The 24,764-nt window shown below is 37.0% G+C and overlaps 1 protein-coding gene across 5 annotated transcripts in view; it reads right to left on the bottom strand.

Moving 5' to 3' along the window:
• abcc3 (ATP-binding cassette, sub-family C (CFTR/MRP), member 3) overlaps positions 1-23,386 on the bottom strand; it is a 70,439-nt gene extending 47,053 nt beyond the window's left edge. For 2 of the 5 annotated variants that reach the window (XM_067369007.1, XM_067369008.1), the window contains exon 1: positions 23,095-23,379. In XM_067369007.1, the coding sequence (XP_067225108.1) occupies positions 23,095-23,127 (33 nt within the window). In that variant the 5' untranslated portion in view covers positions 23,128-23,379. Of the gene's footprint in view, positions 1-23,094 lie in introns of all 5 variants that reach the window. The other 3 variants (XM_067369009.1, XM_067369011.1, XM_067369010.1) reach the window with 3 other exon arrangements.
• Between the last annotated feature and the right edge of the window lie 1,378 nt (positions 23,387-24,764).

Below are 24,764 nucleotides of genomic sequence, written 5' to 3' on the forward strand. Positions count from 1 at the left end.
TTAATTCAGTCAATATTAACCTTTTTTTTTTTAAATGTATATGTTAATATAGACTGATATTGGATATTTAATTTTTTATGCTTTTTATGCTCTTATTTTTACATTTAGATTACCTTTAATGCTCACCTAAAAATGATCTTTAAAAACACAAAATATTTAACGTATTTAATGAAATATGTAACAGTGTTAAATGCAATCTTCAGCTAATCTGAAAATGAATTTTTCATACTGCATTATATAATGATGTGATGCTTAAATTGTAGAATTGGAGATGATTTATTTCAGTTGTGTTTTATTAACTTTAATATTTTCATAAACATCATTTTAATATCACATTTTTTAAAAGAAATATTTCTACTGTGTCCTGAAAGAAAGCGGCAGATTAATTTTAAAGCATCACACAGGCTCTTTATACATTTTCTTATCGTTTTTAGTAATTGTTTCGTTCCAGGTCTCAAGAATCAGTTACACACCACAATAAAAATTCATTTGATAACAACTTGATTAATGAGACTTCAACAAACAACAGTCTTCCGATATTCTCTAGTCGTGACAGAGGCTCCGACGTGGAAACCGTCTCTATAAAAGAGCTGTCTCCCCAGAGAGGAGCCGTATTCTCTTATCAAGTGCAAACAGAGCGAGTATTTGTGTTCCCTTCTCTCCTCCTCTCCTTTCTAATTGCTGTGATGCTTTAGAGAGTCTCCGGGTTCCGGCTTTGACCAGATCACTGAAGCAACCTAACCTGATTAAGCACAAGGAAAGCCAAAACGCAGCCATTATGGAAGATACGAAAATGCATGTGCTCAATACAGCGCTCTTCAGTTAGAGTCACTACAAAACTCCTGTCGCTTTTACAGAATAAAACTGGCAGCTGTGGTTGCCAGAATAATTCTGTGAAAAATACAGTAAAAATTTAAACATTACAATTTACAATTTAAAACTGCAATTTTCCAAAAAAAAAAAAAAAAAAAGTTTCACAAGTTGGGATACATATTAATATATAGAAGACACACAAAACTATACAAAACACCATCATGGTAACACACACGACAACAAAACAATGCAATAAACATTCATTTGAAAACCTAAATCCCTACATAACTAATTATTAAAACTAGATGAGTAAAGTTTGATGACAAACTTTTATGCTGGCTTGACAAAGTTCTGAAAGTTAAAAATAACTTTGAACATCTTTGAACAAGTCTGAAGGTTTTACTCAGAGAAAGTAAAAAAATGTTACTAGCATGATTTAACACATTGCTAACATAAATTAACATGTTGCTAGCATGTATTAACACTTTGCTAGCATGAATTTGCATGCTGCTACCATGAAGTACCATGTTTTAACACTTTGCTAGCATTCATTAGCATGTTGAGTGCATGTTTTAACCGATAGCATGAATTAGCATGTTTCTAACATGATTTAACACACTGCTAGCATGAATTAGCATGTTGCTAGCATGTTTTAACACATCACTAACATGAATTAACATGCTTTAACAAATTGTTAACATGAATTAGCATGTTGCTAGCATATTTTAACACATTGCTAGTATGACTTAACACTTTGCTAGCATGAATTTGCATGCTGCTACCATGATGTACCATGTTTTAACACTTTGCTAGCATTCATTAGCATTTGGGTGCATGTTTTAACACTCTGATAGTATGAATTATCATATTTTAACACTGTGCTAATATGATTTAATGCTTTGCTACCTTGAATTAGCATGTTGCTAACATGTCTTAGCACACTGATGGCATTAACCAGCATGTTTAACACTTTGCTAGCATGAATTAACATGCTGCTAGCATGTTCTAACACATTGCTAGCATGTTTTAGCATGTTTATGACATGAATTAGCATGTTGCTAACATGTTTTAGCACATTGATGGCATTAATCAGCATGTTTAACACTTTGCTAGCATTAATTAACATGTTGCTAGCATTTTTTAACAAGTTTCTAGCATGTTTTAGCATGTTTATGGCATGAATTAGCATGCTGCTAGCATGTTTTAGCACATTGTCCTAGGATAGTTATTAAGCGTTGCTGGTGATAGACAGTTAAATACTCTATAAGACTTATAGTACAAAAGTCTTGACCCCCTCAATGAAAGCCTATGGGATTTTCGTAGTTTTGATCGTCTGTTTAACAAAAATTGTAAGCCGGATCAGTTTGAAAAGAAACAGCATACAGAGTCAGAACAGTCTGAAGGTCTGACCCGAGTCTGGTGGTTGTAGCTTGAAAGCTCTAAGAGGAGACAATGTCCAAATTTTGGCTCAGTAGAATCATAATGTTTAAATATTTTATGAAATATAAGGTTAGAAATATTACAGTTTTACACTATCATAGTAAGGCAACTTACTGTTACCCAACTAACAAAAATATGTTCTAAGAACGTTTCGCTAATGTTACCGTTAAGTTATGAAAATATTATTTCTCTGAACGTCCGAACGTCTGAATTGTTTTTTCTTGGTTATGTGAACGTTAAGGGAACATTACATTTCATCATTCTTCAAACATTATGGGAACGTTACTTTTGAATGTTCTCTGAACATTCCGAATCAAGTTGTAACATTTAAAAAACGTTAGATGAACTAAAACGTTTCGAAAAAAAAAAAAAAAAAAAAAAAAAAAACGCTCTATGAACGATATATGTTTTTGTGCTAACTTTTTGAGAACGTTATTAAAGACCAGATAACGTTGAACAAACGTTCTATTTACGTTACTGGAAGAACTTTGAGAGAACGTTCCCTGTTATTGTAGAATTTCTACAGTTAAAATTACAATCATTTTTTACAGTGAATTCTCGATTATGGAGAAATGTGCAGTGTCACTTCCCTTCTCTCATAACGCTGGTAAACAGGAGGATGATGAAGCTCAGAGGTTTCTCATCTGTTGTCAAACCCCACAGGGCGTCAGCTCTCGCAGGATGTGGTCTGCGGTTTAAAGGGAAAACACCTTTTACTCTGCCAACTTAGACGTGGTTATGAGGTCAAATGCATAAATCTGTCCAAAAGAAGCTCATATTTGTACACCGCTCCACTTCTTTGAACTCAAGGTGTCTAAAAGCAGCAGAATAACAATGGCAGCTCCTGCTGAGATTCAGACGCAATTATCACAGCTCTACTGAAACGTACTCGTGTTAAGATCCTTAAAATGACCTCAGGATCACAGCAAGTCCATTACTGATAGAGACCCAAGTGTGTCGGATAAGTTCCAGTTAAGGTCACATAGTCAAGACAAAAATAAACAAATGCATGGATTACAAGAATGAAGCTTTAAAGGAGGGAGTGGTTGATTATGATTTCACTTTTTTAACTTTAGTAAGTGTGTAATGTTGCTGTTTGAGCATAAACAACATCTGCAAAGTTTAAGGACTACAACAAACGGCTGGTAGGGACTACAACGAGTTTCTTCCCGGGTTGGTAACATCACTAACCCTAAAATTTACATAAACCCCGCCCCCGAGAACACACAACAAAGGGGGCGGGGCCATGTTGGGCTGCTTTAGAGAAGAGGAAGAGTTGTTGTAGTCGAGTGTTGTTGTCATGCCGTCATTTTACGCCGGACTGCTTCACAAACGAGGCTCAATTCAACACAAAAGATGAACATGACGGCACATGCTAGTGGATGAGTTGAATCAACTCCACAGCAACTACATCAATTTATCCACTAACCATTCAGAAACGTCTAAAAGTTGTAACTTCTTCCTGAGTCTCTCCATCAGTGTCGACTCCGGTTTGAACAATGTAAGGCTGAACACTTTCCTCATTTTGGCTGCGTGAGATTCTCCAGCTTTGTTGTTGTTGAGCTCTTAAAGCTCCGCCCTCTTCTGGAAAGCGGAGCTCATTTGCATTTAAAGGGACACACACAAAAGCGGCGTGTTTTTGCTCACACACATATAGAGGCAAATTTGACAAGCTATAATAAATGATCTGTGGGGGATTTTGAGCTGAAACTTCAGATGCATTCTGGAGACACCAGAGACTGATATTACATCTTGTGAAAGGAGCATTATAGGTCCGCTTTAAACATGATCCCAGGTAACAGGGAACATTCTCAGAACATTGTGGTAAGGTTCTCTCAAAGTTATGAACAAATGTTCTTCCTTAAAGGTGCAATATGTAATATTTTCCATCCGCTAGAGGCCTATTCAAAACAAAGATTTTGAATAGTTTGAAGTTTGAGCGCAGAATCTTGGGACATGTGGTCTTCACCTCACAGCCGGTGGAAAAGAATAGGGATTGGACTCGTGAAGAAATCATGTTCATGGATGTGATTATTAACGTTACTGTAGTATGAAGCAGAGCAGGAGCGAGTGTTGTGGAGCTGAATGAGGAGCTGGAGCGATTGATCAACACACGCCTCACGAGCAGCGGGACTTTTATTATGACAGTCGTCGTGCCGCTGTCGCTTTTCCGGTCATGAGTATGAGGTAACGCAGCTCTGTTTATCATATTACTTACATTTGAGAGTGTTGAAAATGATGTTATAACGTTACTCTGAGCGTTCGCTCGCCGGCGGCTGTGAGACACTGTTACACACTGCAGTAAGATAGATCCATTTTACAATATCAGATTAATGCTGGATGATTGTGTTGATAAATGACATGCAATTAATTTTAAAACGTATTGTATGATGGAGAAAATGCTGTTAATAAAAATAAAGCTGCATCTGATTATGCTATGTTAGCTACTTCACAAAATAGTGTTTTTCTCTGAGGCGTGGTAAAGCATGGTACTCAAAAAAAAATCAAGAAATTTTGATTAAACGTGTTGAGCTACATAACAACAGTTAGTTTGTCTATAAATATATCAAAACAGTCTATTAAAACGTGTAATATATTAAAGCGTTCTTGGTGTTTGCATAGTTTCTACAAAATAAAAACATTATTTATACATCCTTCACGGAACGTGTTTTTTTCTGAAACATTCTAGTTGGAAGTTCATCTAACATTCTTTAAATGTTACTACGTTTCAAAACATTCAGAGAACATTCAAAAGTAACGTTCCCATAATGTTTGCGAAATTGAATGTTCTCTTAATGCTCACATAACCAAGAAAACAAAAACAGAAATGTTCAGAGAACATTCAGAAATAACGTTTTCATAACTGAATGGGAATGTTATCAAAAAGTTCTTAGAATATATTTTTGCTAGCTAGGATGATGTCAGAATTTTCATTTGTTGGTGAACGATCGCTTTACTGAATCACTGGAAGAAGTCCTTGTGTAACAGGTTCCTGGCCGGATCAAGCCGTCCCGTCCCTTTTATCTGAGCCTTGTCCTTCAAACGACGTGTGTTTCATTTAAGGTCACACTGAGTTTCTGTCTCTATCTCCCCACACTCATGTGAATATATTTCATGCACATTCATTGCTCCACGCATACTACTTTATAACAGCTTCAGCATATTTTATTTCCTCTCATTTCTGTACACATCCCTCAATGCTGGAATCAGCACAGCACACTCAAATCTTTCACACTTATCAAGATCAACATTCACTCTGACCTACTATGAACAATTTTTACCAACATTTATTAAAGTCGGCATGAATTGGAATTAGTCTTTTATGAGGTATATATTTGAGTGAAACAAAACCCAACAAAGTAACACCTACTTTGACAAGCAAACTCTAAAAATGCTCTTGCGACATTCAGCTTTCTTCTTTAGCGCTGGTCTTTCTCCGGTTGTAATGTAATGCACAAGTAAACGATGTTGTGATTTGGGTTTAGGGTTCATTTAGAGAACAGAACTGTATATGAGCAAAGTTTTTCTATGAAAAGAACACTCAGTGTGTCCTCAAACATGAAAGATGTTAAAAACTGACTAGACCACAAAAAAAAAGATGCTTTTAACAAATTGAAAAGAGCTCAGACACACTTTCCTCTGAACCCTCGGTAAGATAAACACAGCTGCCGTTTCTCTCCGTCCGTCAGTAACGCTGTTGGTCTGAATGTGTGGGTGTTTGCCGTGAGATCGACCGACTGATGTATACTGCGTTCACATGTAAACTCACACAAACTCAACGCAAAGTGTGAAAAAGCACAACTTAAAAAGAATGCAAAAACAGCATGCATTTAGTGTTGTTAAGTACACACAAATAAATACCTTTAAAAACTAGCTGATGTGTTTCATTCGGTGTCTAATCCGATTCTATTTTAAGAAAGCAATATGCAAAAATGCATTGGTTAGTTTAATAAATAATGCTCGGGTAGACAAACACTTTATGAAAGTGTATATATTATTAAGTGTATATGGTTATTTTGAGACTGCAAAAATATTATTTTTGTCTTCAAGTAATAAAATCTTGGAAGTAAAATCTAGTTCCTCAAATCAGAAAGCAAAGTTGCAAAGGATTAAGTTTAAGTTTGTTTTTTCTTCAAAACTAATGTGTGAAAAGTCAGAGACGACATCGAAATGGAGTTTAAACCTGTAAATAAACCAGTTTAGGTTCAAATGAGTCTGATGAAACAATTTCCACAATAAATTTCACAAATAATTACAAGGAAGTGGCAAGTAACATACTGAATTAAACGTGACATGATAAAACGGTGCATGTTTTAGTTGGAGAATTACAAACACACACCGTTTTCCTCTCCGTCATATGAGGCATGTGGAAGGGAAGCACGGATACGGAGAGTGTTTTCAAGCTTTAAAGATTAGCAGCAGTGCGCACGTGTTCAAACCAGTTTGTTTTAAGCCCCACCTTTTACAAGGCCTGAGCCACATGGGTTGCGTTAACTTCCTCAGGGCTGCAGGAAGGTCAGCATTTCTCAGTCAGTGTTTGTTTTGTGCACCTCCATCAGTCAAATATGCAAACAGTATTATGGCACACCTAGCAAATCCAGAAGCGGAACATTCTTTCAGAGTTTACGGTTTAGTGCTTCCTGAACCTCTGGCTTCACTAATATTATGTTACATGCATTATGTTCACAGTAGAGTAGCAGAGGATCTCACGCTTCACCACTGAGAGCGAAAGGATATTTTTTGCATGCATTTTTGTTTAACTATATCAGAACGTTTTTTCGGAATGTTCCATGAACATCAGTTGCTTTGAAAATGTTTTAAAACGTTTTTTTTTTTTGGTTATGTGAACATTAAGGGAACGTTCCATTCTGCAACATCATGGAAACGTTACATTTGAACATTCTGAAACAAATAGTAACATTTAAAAAGCGTTAGACGAGCATCCAACTAAAATGTTTTCAGGAAAAAAAAAAGCTCCAGAAATGATAAATAACGTTTTGAGAACATTAGTAAAGACCAGAGCATTTTGAACAAACGTTGTATTAATGTTACTGGAAGAACGTTTGTTCATAACTTTAAGAGAACCTTGCCAGAACATTCCCTGTTTGCTGGATTAATGCATTGCTATTATAATGTTTGGGGAGAGATTCTATATATACAGATTATAAAGTGTATATTTTGCGATTGCAAAACAAAAATATTGCTTTAAAATCATTTTTGTCTAAGTAAAAGTAGTAATATCTAAATAAAATCTAGAGATATGCTTAAAACATGTAGGGAAGGACCTGAATTCAAAAAACACATTCTCTGAAAACTAGCCTTATCTTTTAAAAAAAAAACAAGACTAAAACACTAAAACACACCCTCACCATTAAACTGTTTAACAATCCAGAGAAAAGCCGTGTGTTGGCAGGAACAGGGGCGGTGAGAGATGAGAATGACGTGCATTACTCAAAGCGCTGTAGAGCCCAACACAAAAGCTTTTTCCCTAAATGTGTCCTGGCAGGAAACACCTCGCTGTACGCTAACGCATCGCTGAGCTTCAACTGATATAGATCCAGAATAACCAAAACATCAAGTGAATCCATATACATTCCTCAAGTCATGTCAGGAAGGAACACCAAATATGGCTATATTTTGGACAAGCAATTTCCCGTTTCAACGAGAGCGTATGATTCAGTGTTTGGATAAATGACGTGAAACACTGAGCAGTCGTGAGGAATCCTTGTAAATATTATAGGAGAAGATCTGATCTGAACCGCTCTACCGGGAGATAAAAAAGCAGTTTCGTCAATAAGACTGGATATATATTTCAATCACTAACACTGTACACATATTATAAAGCCTTGTGTTTATAAGATTTTATGCCTCAAGAGAAAGCTTAGATGAAGAACAATGTGCTCTGAAAACAACACTGAAATGGAATTTAAACCTGGAAATGAACTAAGTTGTTAAATGAGTCAGAAATAAAATTGGTGAAATGGCAAGTAACACAACGAGGTTTGGAAGTGCAAAGACTGAAACTGTGTTTTCGGAAATAGAACACTGGGTCAAAATGCTGGGTTAAAAACAACCCAATCGCTGGGTTAAAACATCCCAATCGCTGGGTTAAAACAACTCAATTGCTGGGTTAAAACAACCCATTCGTTGGGTTAAAACAACCCAATCGCTGGGTTAAAAACAACCCAATCGCTGGGTTAAAACAACCCAATCGCTGGGTTAAAACAACCCATTCACTGAGTTAAAACAACCCATTCACTGAGTTAAAACAACCCAATTGCTGGGTTAAAACAACCTATTCACTGAGTTAAAACAACCCATTCACTGAGTTAAAACAACCCAATCGCTGGGTTAAAACAACCCAATCGCTGGGTTAAAACAACCCATTCGCTGGGTTAAAACAACCCATTCACTGAGTTAAAACAACCCATTCACTGAGTTAAAACAACCCATTCACTGAGTTAAAACAACCCAATCGCTGGGTTAAAACAACCCAATCGCTGGGTTAAAACAACCCATTCACTGAGTTAAAACAACCCAATTGCTGGGTTAAAACAACCCAATCGCTGGGTTAAAACAACCCATTCACTGAGTTAAAACAACCCAATCGCTGGGTTAAAACAACCCAATTGCTGGGTTAAAACAACCCAATTGCTGGGTTAAAACAACCCAATTGCTGGGTTAAAACAACCCAATCGCTGGGTTAAAAACAACCCAATCGTTGGGTTAAAACAACCCATTCGCTGGGTTAAAACAACCCAATCGTTGGGTTAAAACAACCCATTCGCTGGGTTAAAACAACCCAATCATTGGGTTTGTCCATTTTCAACCCAATTTGGGTTGTTTTTAACCCAGCATTTTTTAGAGTGTATAGAATGGACTTAAAAAGTCCACACAACCCTGTTAAAAGAGCTGGTTTTAGCTTTGTAAAAAAATTAAACGAAGATAAATAATTTCAAAACTTTTGCACCTTTAATGCAAAATCTAAAATCTATCCAATACCAATGAAAACCAAAGTGACATTTCAGAGAAAAAAAAAAATTAAATAAAACCTTAAAATAACTCAATTGCATAAGTGTTCACCCTGGTGTGGCTGTGTTCAGAATGAATCGAGTCTCAAATGTTCTTGTAAGATTTTTACATTAAACGGAGTAAAAGTTCTAATATGATTTATCTTCGTTTCATTTTTCACATAACAGAAACCAGCTCTTTTAGCAGCGGTGTGCAGACTTTTTAAATCCACCGTACTCCAATAATCTTTACATTTTTGCAGTGTTTTTCAGTCAGTGATTGATTTGTGACACCAAGCATGTTGTTCATTTTTCACTCACATTGTTTTGCTGATAATTTCCACATATTAGATTATAAACAAACGCATAAGAGACGTGTTCTCCAGCGGTGTTTGAGCACCTGAACGCTCGTTCCACTCCAGGCCAACAAGACGAGAAGTTTCTGATGGAGTTTCCACTTCAAAGCTCCTCTTTGTTGTTGCAGATTATCACGCTTATTATGTCCCTTGGTTTAATCTACAGCGCAAGAGGGAGAAAAACTGCCGAAAGGTGCAGGAATAATTCTATAGTATATAGTGAAGGTGTAATTCATTGCAAAAGTGGCACAGTGAGGAACTATTCAATTCATTTCCACTCAAAATGATTATTTTGTCCTTATTGCATAAGCAGAATCACCTCTATTCTTAATGTTTGATCACACTAGAGTGAATCTAAAATTAAATGACACACATGTCGCTGCGATTTATTCTTCCAAAACAGGTTTTGTTGTTTGTTATGCTTTGTGTGTGTGTGTGTGTGTGTGTGTGTGTGTGTGTGTGTGTGTGTGTGTGTGTGTGTGTGTGTGTGTGTGTGTGTGTGTGTGTGTGTGTGTGTGTGTGTGTGTGTGTGTGTGTGTGTGTGTGTGTGTGTGTGTGTGTGTGTGTGTGTTTGGGCCTGTTACAGATAGTATGATCCAGCTCCCATCGTCCTGCAGAGTCTCAGCAGATACAGGTCACTGTTGGCCGTCCGCTGACACATTGTTTGAAAACACCAGCTGACAAGCACAAACTCTTCCCACTGAGAGTCCACAGCGCAGGCAATGGAGAAAATACGGCACTAATGAGACACAGCCTTAAAGTACGGAACCTTCCGAGTTTCTCCGAAGTTATCCGGAACTTCTATAGTGGTGAACGGAAGCTACAACAAATATTTTTTAGGGGGGATTCTCATTTTCTCCAATAGCAAAAGAAAAAATCCCAAATTGTCACACCCTCACACCATATGAACTTTCAGTCTGTTTGCTTTCATCAGTCACATGTGCTCCTTTGTTCTGTTTTCCCGCCACAATCAGTCACCATGGACACGGCACTAATCATCACAGCTGTCTGTCATTGGAGTTAATCGTCTGTGGATACAGTTCCTGTCTTTCCTTAGTTCAGTATATTACAAGTGTGTTGTTCTGTTCCTGCCTTCATCTGTGTTTGCCTAATGGATTATCTAGTAAAGATTTATCGAGAGGTTTCTTCTTCTTCGTCGTGTGAGTTCCTACACGGCCACCACGTTACACAAATGTTTATAAGACTTTCCAAAAGAGGAAAATGTTGTTAGAACCACTCAAATCACTGCATTCACTAGTTTACCATAATTAATGGCAAGTGTAGTGTTATAAACACTTGACATTAATAAAATGCTGGGTTAAAAAAACCCAAGTTGGGTTGAAAATGGACACCTCACGCCAGATTGGGAGGGGTGGTGGTACTGGTTTGCTTATGTCCAATGAATGGAAGTTCAATCCTTTACCATCTCTCTCTGAAAATGGCTCATTTGAATCACATGCAATTACCATCACCTACCCTACCAAAATTCATGTTGTAGTTGTTTATCGTCCCCCAGGTCAGCTAGGTAACTTCTTGGAGGAGTTGGATGTGTTACTCTCATCCTTCCCTGAGGATGGCACTCCTCTGCTAGTACTTGGTGACTTCAACATCCATCTAGACAAACCTCAGGCTGCTGACTTCCACACGCTGCTTGCCTCATTTGATCTCAAGCGAGTGGCTACCTCAGCTACCCACAAATCAGGTAACCAATTGGACCTCATCTACACACGCTGTGGCTCCACCGACAATACACTGGTTACTCCACTACACACCTCAGACCACTTTCTCATTACTTTCACACTCAACCTGACCCCCAACTCATCACACACCCCACCACACGTCACTTTTCGCCGAAACCTACGCTCCCTCTCACCATCTCATCTATCCTCTTCGGTCTCATCCACACTTCCTCCCGCTAACCAATTCTCATCAATGGACACTAACACTGCTACTGACACTCTCTGCACCACTCTATCATCCTGCTTAGATGATTTCTGCCCCCTCTTAACCAGACCAGCCCGCGCCACCCCCTCTGCCCCCTGGCTCTCTGATGTTCTCCGTGAGCATCGGTCTAGACTCAGGGCTGCAGAGAGGAAGTGAGCGCAAATCTAAAAATCCTACTGACCTTAGCTTATATCAGTCACTCCTTTCTTCTTTCTCTACTAATGTCACCAATGCTAAAACCTCCTACTATCACACTAAAATTAACAACTCAAATGACTCCCGAACACTTTTCAAAACCTTCTCTTCTCTTCTTTGCCCTCCTCCCCTCCCTCCCACATCAGTTCTTACAGCTGATGACTTTGCCACTTTCTTCACACATAAAATAACAACCATCAAGCGGCCAATTCTCCACACCACACACTGACAAGAACATCTTAATTGAAAACACACAAATTCTCCCCTCCTTCTCCATGCTTTCTGAGGCAGATGTTTCCAAACTCATTCTTTCCAATCACCCTACTACCTGTCCGCTAGACCCTATCCCCACTCCTCTTCTTCAGGCCATCTCCTCCTCAATTCTACCTGCACTCACTCACATTATCAATTCCTCCTTCACACTGGAACATTTCCCACAGCTTTTAAGCAGGCTAGGATTACCCCACTGCTTAAGAAACCCACTCTGAATCCAGCTCTTTTAGAAAACTACAGACCAGTATCCCTTCTTCCTTTCATTGCTAAGACACTTGAGAGAGTTGTATTCAACCAACTGTCTACTTATCTCTCACAGAACAACCTCCTTGACAACCACCAGTCTGGTTTCAAGAGTGGCCACTCTACTGAGACTGCCCTGCTCTCAGTCACTGAAGCCCTGAGACTGGCACGAGCATCTTCAAAATCATCAGTACTCATCTTGCTGGACCTGTCTGCTGCCTTTGACACAGTGAACCACCAGATCCTCCTGTCTACACTCATGTCGAAGGGCATCACGGGAACCGCGCTCCAGTGGTTCGAGTCTTACCTCTCAGGTAGGTCCTTCAGGGTATCTTGGAGAGGTGAGGTGTCCAAGTCACATCATCTTGCTACTGGGGTACCTCAGGGCTCTGTGCTTGGTCCACTTCTCTTCTCCATCTACACGTCATCACTAGGATCGGTCATTCAGGATCATGGTTTCTCCCATCACTGTTATGCTGATGACACACAACTCTACCTCTCATTCCAACCAGATGATCCGACGGTTGCTGGTCGCATCACAGCCTGCCTGACAGCCATTTCTGCCTGGATGAAGGACCACCACCTCCAACTCAACCTTGCAAAAACGGAACTGCTTGTGATCGGTGCAAACCCAACACTTCATCACAACCTTTCAGTTCAACTTGGGTCTTCAACCATCACTCCTTCCAGGACAGCCAGAAACCTTGGAGTGGTGATGGATGATTGTCTAACCTTCACAGATCATGTTGCAGCAACGACCCGGTCCTGCAGATTTGCCTTGTACAACATCAGGAAGATTAGACCCTTCCTATCTGAACATTCCACACAAATTCTTGTCCAAGCTCTTGTTCTATCCAGACTGGACTACTGTAATGCTCTCTTGGCTGGCCTTCCAGCATGCACTATCAAGCCTCTACAACTGATCCAAAATGCTGCAGCAAGACTGGTCTTCAACGAACCGAAGAGAGCGCACGTCACTCCTCTCTTCATCAGTCTGCACTGGCTGCCAGTAGCTGCTCGCATCCAATTCAAGGCTCTGATGTTTGCTTACAGAACGACAGCTGGCTCTGCACCGCTATACCTTAACTCACTACTTCAGACTTACGCGCCCTCCAGAAACCTGCGTTCTGCAAGTGAACGGCGCCTTGTGGTGCCATCACATAGGGGCACAAAATCACTCTCACGGACCTTCTCCGGGACTGTTCCTGGCTGGTGGAATGACCTACCACGCTCTATCCGAGCAGCCGAGTCTCTAGCCATTTTCAAAAAAATGCTAAAGACGTATCTTTTTCGTCAGCACTTGACCCAGTAGAAGTAGCACTTACCTTGACTAATATTCTTCTCCTATCTGTGTATTTATTTATTTAAAAGAAAAAAAAAAAAAAAAAAAAAAAAAAAAAAAAAAAAATTCGCTATGAGCACTTTACTGACATAACTGTGACTTCACTCAGCACTTATACACTGTTGTTCTCATGTTGATTTAATTGATTCTACTACTCTCATTTGTAAGTCGCTTTGGATAAAAGCGTCTGCTAAATGACTAAATGTAAATGTATGTAAAATGTAAATGTTTGTCCAACATGCTGGGTAGATTAATTTAACTCAACTATTGTTTAAATAATTACTGTATGTCTGGATTAAAATGAACCCAAAATTAAAAATCAGACACATAATTACTAGAGGCAACAATATTAATCAAAAGGTGAACATTTATTAATAAGCAATTTAATACATTTTTATTGTTTAACTATTCATTAAACTTCTTATTAATGTTAATTTACAATACATTTTGGGTTAATTTTAAGCAAGAAATACAGTAATTTTTAAACAATAGTTGAGTTAAATAAAACTACGCAACAGGTTGGGCAAACATTTAACCCAATTGTCAGGTTTCTCCATTTTCAACCCAACTTGGGTTGTTTTTAACCCAGCATTTTTTTTTATAGTACAACTGCACGTTTTATTAAATATATAAAAAATGTAGCTAGATTTACGATGTTAATATTTTGACAAAGGGACCATTATTTTATACTATATTATACGACTAATAGATTCAAATCCAGTTTTGAAAACAGTTTGAATAACAAATGTTTGGTTTGGACATACTTTTACTTTCTCTAATGAAATTATCTTCTATTGTTTAGGCTTATTTTATATTTATATACAAAACAAATTTAATTTGTTGCTATATATTAGTTAGTTAGTGACCAAAACTGTTATATTCCAGCTTCTTTAAAGTAGCCAGTAGTTTTATTTTTGTTAATAATAGTAATTGTTAATAATTATTTATTTTAATGTTTTCAAAGAAAACTGCTCACCAAGGCTGCATTAATTTGATTAAAAATACAGTAAAAATTCAGAAATATTATTCCAATGTAAATCAGCTGTTTTCTATGTGAATATAGAGTAAAGTGTAATTTATTCCTGTGATCAAAGCTGAATTTTCAGCATCATTACTCCAGTCTTCAGTGTCACATGATCCTTCAGAAATCATTCTGATATGATGATTTCAAGAAACATGAAAAAATGCAAATTTCATGTAAAACCTAATCACAAAATGATTGTTTATGGTGCAAAAAAACATTACAAGTGGACTTCAAGCAAAAGGATTAATGCTAGAAAAATGTAGAATATGACCTCTTTAATATCCTTAATCTGTGAAGTTACCCCAGGACAGACAGACAGATCCTTGCCCTACATTTGCAGTTCTTAGAAAGCTCGTGCTGTACGTTTAGATTGGACTGTAAAGCCACGCTGGGACACGGTGCTTATCACAAGTTGCTGTGACACACAAACAACACTTCATATACTGTAGAAAGGCGGTTGCAATATCACAATAGCATACAGTGTTCTCAAAAACCTCAAACCACATTAAGAGAAAAAAGTATGCTTAAAAATTAGCTTGATGCTGGCCGCTGCGTACAGTAACACACACCCGGACCAGACAGCGTATGAATATAACGACCCATTTATATCTGTCTGCATGTATCTGACAATCAGCATTATTGTACATCAGGCTCTAGATATTGGCATCAGCCATTAAAAATGTTTAGTTCACCCACAGCAATTAATTAAAGAAGATATCATGAGATTTATAGTAAGACTGCAGCACTTTACTATACTGTCTGTATTATTGGAAACATTCATCAGATAATATCATTTCTATCGAGCTGTGTAAATACGGCCTGTATCATATCAAATTCATAGGCGTAACACGTCAAACCTGCACACAGCGGGATCTCAGGAACCCAAACACGCATTCAGATTCACACAGTGAGCAAAACAAGCTGACTTCAACAGGAAGTGTGTGACACAAGGACCAACTTTTGCTTTCCAAACACAGTGTTCAAGCACCAGATTTCCTTCCCAAGATATCATAAGACACTGACGGCGAGCAAAGCCTCACGAGGGGGAATTCACACCGCTTTAATGAAGAAGCGAAACCCAAAAGATATATTTAGAAACAGAGATTTTCCCATTTCCATTGTTATAACACAAGGTGAACCACACAATAATCAGCACATTTCTTCACATCGTTATTGGCATCAGATGGACATGCAGCACCTTTAAGGCTTTATTATGATTATGACTTTACGTGATTCCAGTTGCATGTGCAATGATCAGTTTATATCAAAATCAATATAATAGAAGCCATTTTGCTACATGAGTTACTAAATCAAATAGTTTTTAACTGTATAAAGAAAAAGTGGCAAGCTTGGGTCAAGAGATTGTAACCATTACAACGCTTTTTCGAATATTTCCATGTGAATCAAAGGGCTGAAATTCAAACGAGTGTTTGGTTTCCGACCAATCAGAGCAGAGCAGCTCTCAGAAAGGCGGGGTTTAGAGAGACCGAATCTTTGATCGAAGCGTTTCAGACACTGAGAGAAAAGAGCTGATGCTGCAGTGTGTATTATGAGAAAATTAAAGTGTTTTTTTTAAGTGTTTGTCGTAGGAGACGCAAAACAATATTAAAAACCTTTAAAATAGCATCATAGAGGGATTTTAAGATCTGAAATGATAGATGTTTCAATAATATTTGTGCACGAAGCTTTAAAAATCTTTAAAAACTTTGTAAAGAGAAATACTGAGGTGTTGGTTTGAAGGTCTACGAAAGAGTATAAAGCTAAACAAGATTTGCATTTTCTGAGGGAAATATCAGAATGAACGTTGTTAAACTTTTAGTTAAGTTTAGGTTTCAGGCTTTGGTTCTTTGTAAACGAAACAAACATCAGTCAGAGCACAGATGCCGAATGTCACTGCACTTCTTAGTTCCCTATGCAGTGAGTCACTATCACGACACTAGAAACACTGGGACACTGATGACTTCAGTTAGCTGCCGTTCCATCCATCCACTTCAATTAAATTTACTTCAAACTGGTCAGGCTTTCTCAAGCCATCATAAAAATACATAAAAAAAAAAAAAAAAAAAATAACCAAACAATTGCACAATTTGTGATGCAAGTCCTTAAAAAGATTGCTGAATTTCGACTGCCCGCAACACGAATCACATTTTTTATAGTCTTGTATTTATAAAGCAGGACAACACACAATTAGTGCATTAAAATACTTTTTTGGGGTATAAATAAATGTTTCCTACAAAAATGCTGGGTTAAAAACAACCCAAGTTGGGTGGAAAATGGACAAACCCAGCATTTTAACCCAGCATTTTTGTAGAGTGTAGGTAAACATTTTAGTTACAGCGCTGGAATCACTCCATAGTAACTAAACTACACAAAAGGCACCCAAGGGAAACTAACTGACACTACAGAGAGTTAAATAAGTAATAGGTTCGTTTTATTTCTAGACCTTGACTGCAGAAAACATTTATTAAATAATGCCCCAAAACAGCATAAGGCACTTGCTCTTTAGGTGTTTGCCTGAATTGACCGCAGTGCTAATAGGGATTTATTTACGTAGACATTTAATAAATTCAGGGCCAAAACCGGCAAATTCGATACGGCGGTCGGTCACGAGACAATCAAGTAGGTCGACAATGCAGTCTAAGACTTCCTAGTGAAATAAACAGGGGTCAGAAGAGGTGAGAGAGGATTGGCCTTGGCAATCCTGCTTAGAAACATTTTCTGCCCCAGAACTGAAAGACCTTACCTGACATTTCACACATGCCAGTAATTGCTTTAGCTCTCGTTATAGTAATATTCAGTATTAAAGATTATTGGGACGTAATCTCTGCTGGATTAACTACTTTGTGCTCGTTTGAAATTGGGACAGAACAACTCTACAAGTCATTCACACTGATCTGCTGTAAACATTGTTGAGCTTTGAGAGGAATTTCACCTACATGTGAAACATGAGATCAATGGGATGCTTTATATGACATGATATAATGGACATTTTTCACACAAGGTTATCTGAGTAAGCATCATCGGTTTATCTACAAATAACACTGGGGTAATTTAGATTAACAAATATACAGGCTGATATAGTGACAGCGTATGTATGATTATTACTAGAAATGCACAATAGATCATTCTGTATTGGTCAATGTTGGATATTTTTTGTGCATGCTCATGTACTTTTGCCGTCATCTAACACTCACTTACAGTTTATAAAAAGCTAATAATTTAATATACACTTAAATGTAATCTTTAAAAAAAATCTTGAAATTAATATTAATGTTCATACTGTGCATTGTAGATGTTGTGATGCCTAAATGCACTGATTGTAGCTTTTATTTGTAATTTATTATTATTATTAAATTATTATTTAGATAATATCATTTAGAATTTTAAAATCTGCCATTTATCGGTTCCTTGCTGATATAAAATAGAATAAAATTATAATATAAAATAAAATAATTAAAATTAAAAAAAATAATATAAAACAATTATTAGCCATCACAAAATCTGATTGGCCCAAAATTCTGCATGTTGAATATTAAACATAAAATATATCATGTGATTACTTCCCATCATGCAGCAGTTTCACTTTTTTTTTTATTTGGTAGCATCCAAAAAAATCTTGGGTTATTTTTTTTTCTTTTTTCGACCCAAGTCCTGGGTCAAGCCTTTTGGGTCGTTATGTTTTTGGGTTATTTTTCCAGTGTTTGGGTCGTTTTTGTGTTACCTAGATCCTGGGTCAGACGTAACAACCCAGCGTTTGGGTCGTTTTGGTGTTACCCAGATCCTGGGTCAGACATAACAACCCAGCGCTTGGGTCGTTTTGGTGTTACCCAGATCCTGGGTCAGACGTAACAACCCAGCGCTTGGGTCGTTTTGGTGTTACCCAGATCCTGGGTCAGACGTAACAACCCAGCGTTTGGGTCGTTTTGGTGTTACCCAGATCCTGGGTCAGACGTAACAACCCAGCGTTTGGGTCGTTTTGGTGTTACCCAGATCCTGGGTCAGACGTAACAACCCAGCGCTTGGGTCGTTTTGGTGTTACCCAGATCCTGGGTCAGACGTAACAACCCAGCGTTTGGGTCGTTTTGGTGTTACCCAGATCCTGGGTCAGACGTAACAACCCAGCGTTTGGGTCTTTTGGTGTTACCCAGATCCTGGGTCGGACGTAACAACCCAGCGTTTGGGTCGTTTTGGTGTTACCCATATCCTGGGTCAGACGTAACAACCCAGCGTTTGGGTCGTTTTTGTGTTACCTAGATCCTGGGTCAGACGTAACAACCCAGCGTTTGGGTCGTTTTGGTGTTACCCAGATCCTGGGTCAGACGTAACAACCAAGCGTTTGGGTCGTTTTGGTGTTACCCAGATCCTGGGTCAGACGTAACAACCCAGCGTTTGGGTCGTTTTTGTGTTACCTAGATCCTGGGTCAGACGTAACAACCCAGCGTTTGGGTCGTTTTGGTGTTACACAGATCCTGGGTCGGATGTAACAGCATAATAATAGACGTTTGTTTGAAAACAACCCAAATTTGGTTGTTTTTAACCCAGTGTTTTTTAGAGAGTATATATTTATTTTATCCGGATGTTATGTATGATAACTGTACTGTCTGACAAACAGTTTTTGAAAAACTGTTTTTAAACTCTAGATATTCTTTCCAAGGTTAAAAAAAATCACCCAGTGTTTTTTAGAGTGTCCCTGACATTGATTATCTGTTTTCATGATAACAGCAGAGGGTTTTCTTTATTGTTTTGCTGTCCTTCATATAAGCAGAGCAGTGGCGCTGTTCTGCAATCATTATGGGAACGAATGAAGGAGGCATTTGAGGACACAGACAGACAGTATGCGATGCACAGATGCAGAGCAAGAGAGATGGAGATGAAAAGGAGCGGGAGAGAGACGTGTTTCCCAGCGTCTCGTGCATCAATGATATGCAGCGAGGTGCACGCTGACACATACAGTACGGTTGGCGAGAGACGCAGAACACTCTGCACTCACCTCACATGCCCCGTGGCTTTGAGCGAGCTAATCTAAACCTGAGTGAGCAGAATAAAATGAGCTGAATGCAGCCAGACAGCTGTGTCTGAACCTATACAATACGCCTATAGCTACCCTCTGAACTGAAGGATTCATAACAGCAGCTGCATGGCGAGTTTAATCACATTACTAATGATCAAACTGTCTGTGTGCAGCTTGTGCAGTATATATCTGAGTACTTAATTATCATCTGATTCGACACACTCACACTTGTAACATAGACCTTAGATGATAGTGTCAGTGCGCTCGATACGATATATGATCAAAGATTCGCCTAGAAACACAAATTTTCACAGATTTTCATGGTCATGCAGGCCTGTCCTGTTTTGACCCAGTGATTGACGCGTCTCAGGGGAACAGAGGACATTTCCAACCCTTTGCGTTTCTTCTTAACCTACATAGTGTTGATCGTCTGTAATACTGACTGTACAGGAGAATAAGCCTTCGCTGTGTCTGTGGGACTAACTAGGCCACGCACACGGATGCCATTACCTCAAATAACCTCATAAACAACAGAAATTTCTCTCCAGAACCTGTGGCCCGACCCTGAATAACCCAGCATTCAGAGACAAACACATTACTGTTAATATTAATGGAAGTTGCAGAGCGTCTTCCTCATGTACGGCAATTAAACACACTGACTCATCTCCCTGAATCAGTTCTTTTGAGCAGTTCCTTTCAAAAAATTCAATTCACGGTTGTTTACGTGGACCCTAGAGTCCCATCGTCACGTTATATGCTCTAAAATGATCAAATAAACTCATTACGTCCACTTGGAATTATAAGGTTCTATCTGACATTTTTGACAAAATTGAGTTATTCTCATATTCTTATTCTGTAAGAACTTATTTACATTATGTGAAGCTGTGGACATTTTGGGACTTTTTTTTAGAAGACAAAAAGGTACAAAGTCGAACTCTGATTGGTTCTTTGCACACACGAGGACCAATTTCTTTGTCATTTCGCAGAACTGCTCCGTGACAGCGGAAAAGAGAGCAGAAAATGCAAAATCAGTCAAGACTAAACAATGCCACGCAATGTGATGTTTATTAGAAACCTCATGATCGACTATTTTATTTATGATCTGGCCAATGACAGCAGCCCAAATCAGTCTCTTTTTTGGCTTTTTGCTTTAGCTATTGTTGAGGAGTTATAGACACCACACTATCCAGCAGCGCTATTAAAGGATTACTTCACTTCAGAATTCAAGTTATTTACTCACCCTCATGTCATTCAGGATGTTCATGTCTTTCTTTCTTCAGTGGAAAAGAAATGAAGGAAGATTTTCTCCATATAGTGGACTTCACTGGGGTTCAACGGGTTGAAGGTCCAAATGTCAGTTTCAGTGCAGCTTCAAAGAGCTCTACATGATCCCAGACGAGGAATAAGAGTCTGATCTAGAGAAACCATCGGCCATTTACTAAAAAAAATAAACATTATATACTTTTTAAACACAAATGCTCATCTTGCACTGCTCTGTGATGCTCCACGCATGACGTAATCATGTTGGAAAGGTCACGCGTGAGGAGGAAATACCGATCCAGTGTTTATAAAGTGAACGTCAAAGACTAAATCAAACTGACTTTACAAAATAAGGTAAAACAACGATGTTTCTACGATTTTGATGCTGGAGGAGTCATGCGTGACCTTTCCAACATGATTACGTCATGCGTGGAGCATCACAGAGCATTGCAAGACGAGCATTTGTGGTTAAAAACTATATAATGTTTATTATTTTTAGAAAATGTCCGATGGTTTCTCTAGATGAGACTCTTATTCCTCGTCTGGGATCATGTAGAGCTCTTTGAAGCTGCACTGAAACTGACATTTGGACCTTCAACCCGTTGAACCCCAGTGAAGTCCACTATATGGAGAAACATCCTGGAATGTTTTCCTCAAAAACTGAAGAAAGAAAGACATGAACATCTTGGATGACATGGAGGTGAGTAAATAACTTGAATTCTGAATTTGAACTAATCCTTTAAAAGGATAGGTTCGGGTTTTGTAGTCTATGTGCTTTAAATTTCAGTCACGTCAGTGTCATCCGAGGGAAAGTTATGTATATTTCAGGTTGTTTTAACCTTGATCCATCCTGTGTACGTGTTTGTATTGAGCTGTCTGTAGCTATAAAGTGCTACAACACACTGGATTCAAGTGTATAAACTACATTAAGTCAGATGAAATTTGACATTGTTGTTGCGTAGTTGAAATAATTTAAATGTGAAATATTTTTAATTATATATAGTCATTTTTCAATGTTTATTAAAACTTTGCTGAAGCATTGTCTGTTTTTTTGCATGTCTTAAATTTTAATCTTTAATAGTCAACGATTCAATTGATGGGTTTTGATTAGAACAATAAACATTAGCATGTTATTTCAGCCATACTGATGTCATTTTCCTGTCCCACTTTCTGTGGATTAAAGTCCTGCTCAGATGTGTTACAGAAGCTGCTTTATGTCTAAACAAAACTTAAACTTAACAGTTCTTGCAATAATGTGTTAAATTACACACCATATTCCTACCTAAATTTAACATCTGCACTGGACAAAATATTAAGCACAGAAAAAAATTATTCATTATAAATGAATATTCATATAAAATTCATTCTAAAATATGAAATACATGTCATAGAAAGCATAATTATATGTTTAAAAACAAATTATAAGTAAACTGTTTGTGTTTGTTTAAAATTGCTTCAAGATTGATTTTTTATCTGCATTTCACCTTTTCCAAGAATCCACATTTACAAATTTGAGAGGATTTTGATATTGTACTGTTTAGGGTCTCTGTCATTTTCATGTTTGAACACAAAACGTTGAAGCTCAGAATCTCAAAAGCGCTCAGACTGCAGACAGAACCTAAGGGGACGAGAGATGAATATTGCAGTTCATATTAATAGTGTTCAGTTAGTTCTAGTGCATCAGTTTCTTGCAGTCATCATTCAGCTCAGTTCAGAAATGTTAAACCTAAGCATACTTGAACTTTTTACTTGCATATCATGTAATTTGCAATGCTGAAATTAAAAACACATCCATTTGTAGTTTTTCCACTATTAAAGTATTCAAACTCAATCCTCGCTTCTCATAATTCGCTGTTGAACCGAATCACTTCGAGACCATCATGTGTTTCTAGGGCAGAAACAGTAATTCAGCACAACTGTTGACACCAGACCGCGAGAACCGATTCAGTCTGACAATCCGAAACCGATGATACAATTTGCAACATCTGTAACACGCGGAGCGCGAATCTGATACAAAGTAACACACATTAACGCGTAACGCCGCCGTCTGTAGTTTAATGAGTGTCAATGAAACAGAGAAGCTTCTTCATCTGATAAGCTGCTGAAAACACCCAAACCTGTTACACAACACAGAGGCTGCGGGCACAGATGTGTTTCGTACGCAGGAGTTGATGAGAACTTACCCAGAATGTAAGTTGGCCGCATAAGTGCTCCATCGCAGCTGTTAAATGGACCTCTTCCTTGTGCCGAGAGGATGTGGCTGCTTTTCTTTGCTGCGCTTTTGTTCTTGCGTGCAACTAAAACACACGGTCATGCGCGCGTACATGGACGACCCGCACTGCATCGACGGACAGACAGATAATCTGCTATTAGTTGTGGCCGGTACCTAACCTCCTCCCCCGGGGAGCGCGTGTGACGTCCACAACTACTTACTTACCCCCGTCGGTACAGTACAGACAGTCACTCTGAGGTTGTCATGGCACGAGAGTCCGCCCACTTTCTGCGCGTATGTTGCAGGCGCGCGCTCACGCGCTAAAGCCAGGCCTGGGGTTCTCAGACTGGGGTCCGGCGCCACAGGGGAGTGCCTGGGGGTCTGTGGAAAAATTCAGAGAAAAGCAGTGTAAAAAGTGTAATAAATTAGAAAAATAACTAAAATTAAATAATCAAATAATTAAACTAACAAAATAAATACATTTGAATCAAATAAAAAGATTGAAGATTGAAATAAGTTGATTAAAATAAATAAATACAACTTTATTTAATAAATGATAAGTTAATACATTAAATTAAAATAAATTAATCAAATAAATAAAATACATTTGATTAAACTGAAACATAAGTTAGATAAAAAATAAGATTAGCAAAATAAATAAATTTGAATATATATATATATATATATATAAATATATATATATATATATATATATATATATATATATATATATAATAAATGAATACATTATATTACAATAAATTGATTAAAATAAATAAATACAATTTTATTAAAATTATTAAAATAAATACATTAAATTAAAATAAATTAATAATTGTATTTAAATAAATAAAATAAAGTTGATTAAACTTAAAACATAAATTGAATAAAAATAACATTAAACTAACAAAATTAATAAATTTGAAAAAATATATATTCAAATAAATAATAAAGTAATACATTATATTAAAATAAATTGATTAAAATAAATACTATTTTATTTAAATAAACATAAATAGATAAAAATCAATACATTAAATTCAAATAAATTAATAATTTTATTTGAATAAATAAAATAAAGTTGATTAAACTTAAAACATGAATGAAATAAAAATAACATTAAACTAACAAAATGAATAAACTTGAAACAAAAATTTATATTAAAATAAACAATAAATGAATACATTATATTCAAATAAATTGATTTAAATAAATACAAATAAATAAAATAAATAGATAAAAATAAATACATTAAATTAAAATAAATTAATAATTGTATTTAAATAAATAAAATAAAGTTGATCAAACTTGAAACATAGTTTAATGTTATTTTTATTTAATTTAACAAAATAAATAAATTTGAATCAAATATAAAATTATTAAAATAATAAATAAATACATTTTATTAAAATGAATTGATCTTAAAATAAATAAATACAACTATTTAAATAAGTTTAAATGAATAAAAATGATTTTAATAAATAAATAATACATTAAATTAAAATAAATCAATAAAATAAAATTGTATTTAAATAAAATAAATGTGATTAAATTAAAAACATAAATTAAATTAAAGTAAGATTTAACAAAATAAATTTGAATCAAATAAAAAATAGCTAAAATAAACAAATAATAAATCAA

This window comes from Chanodichthys erythropterus, chromosome 19 (genome assembly GCF_024489055.1).
Source record: "Chanodichthys erythropterus isolate Z2021 chromosome 19, ASM2448905v1, whole genome shotgun sequence".
NCBI lineage: Eukaryota > Metazoa > Chordata > Actinopteri > Cypriniformes > Xenocyprididae > Chanodichthys > Chanodichthys erythropterus.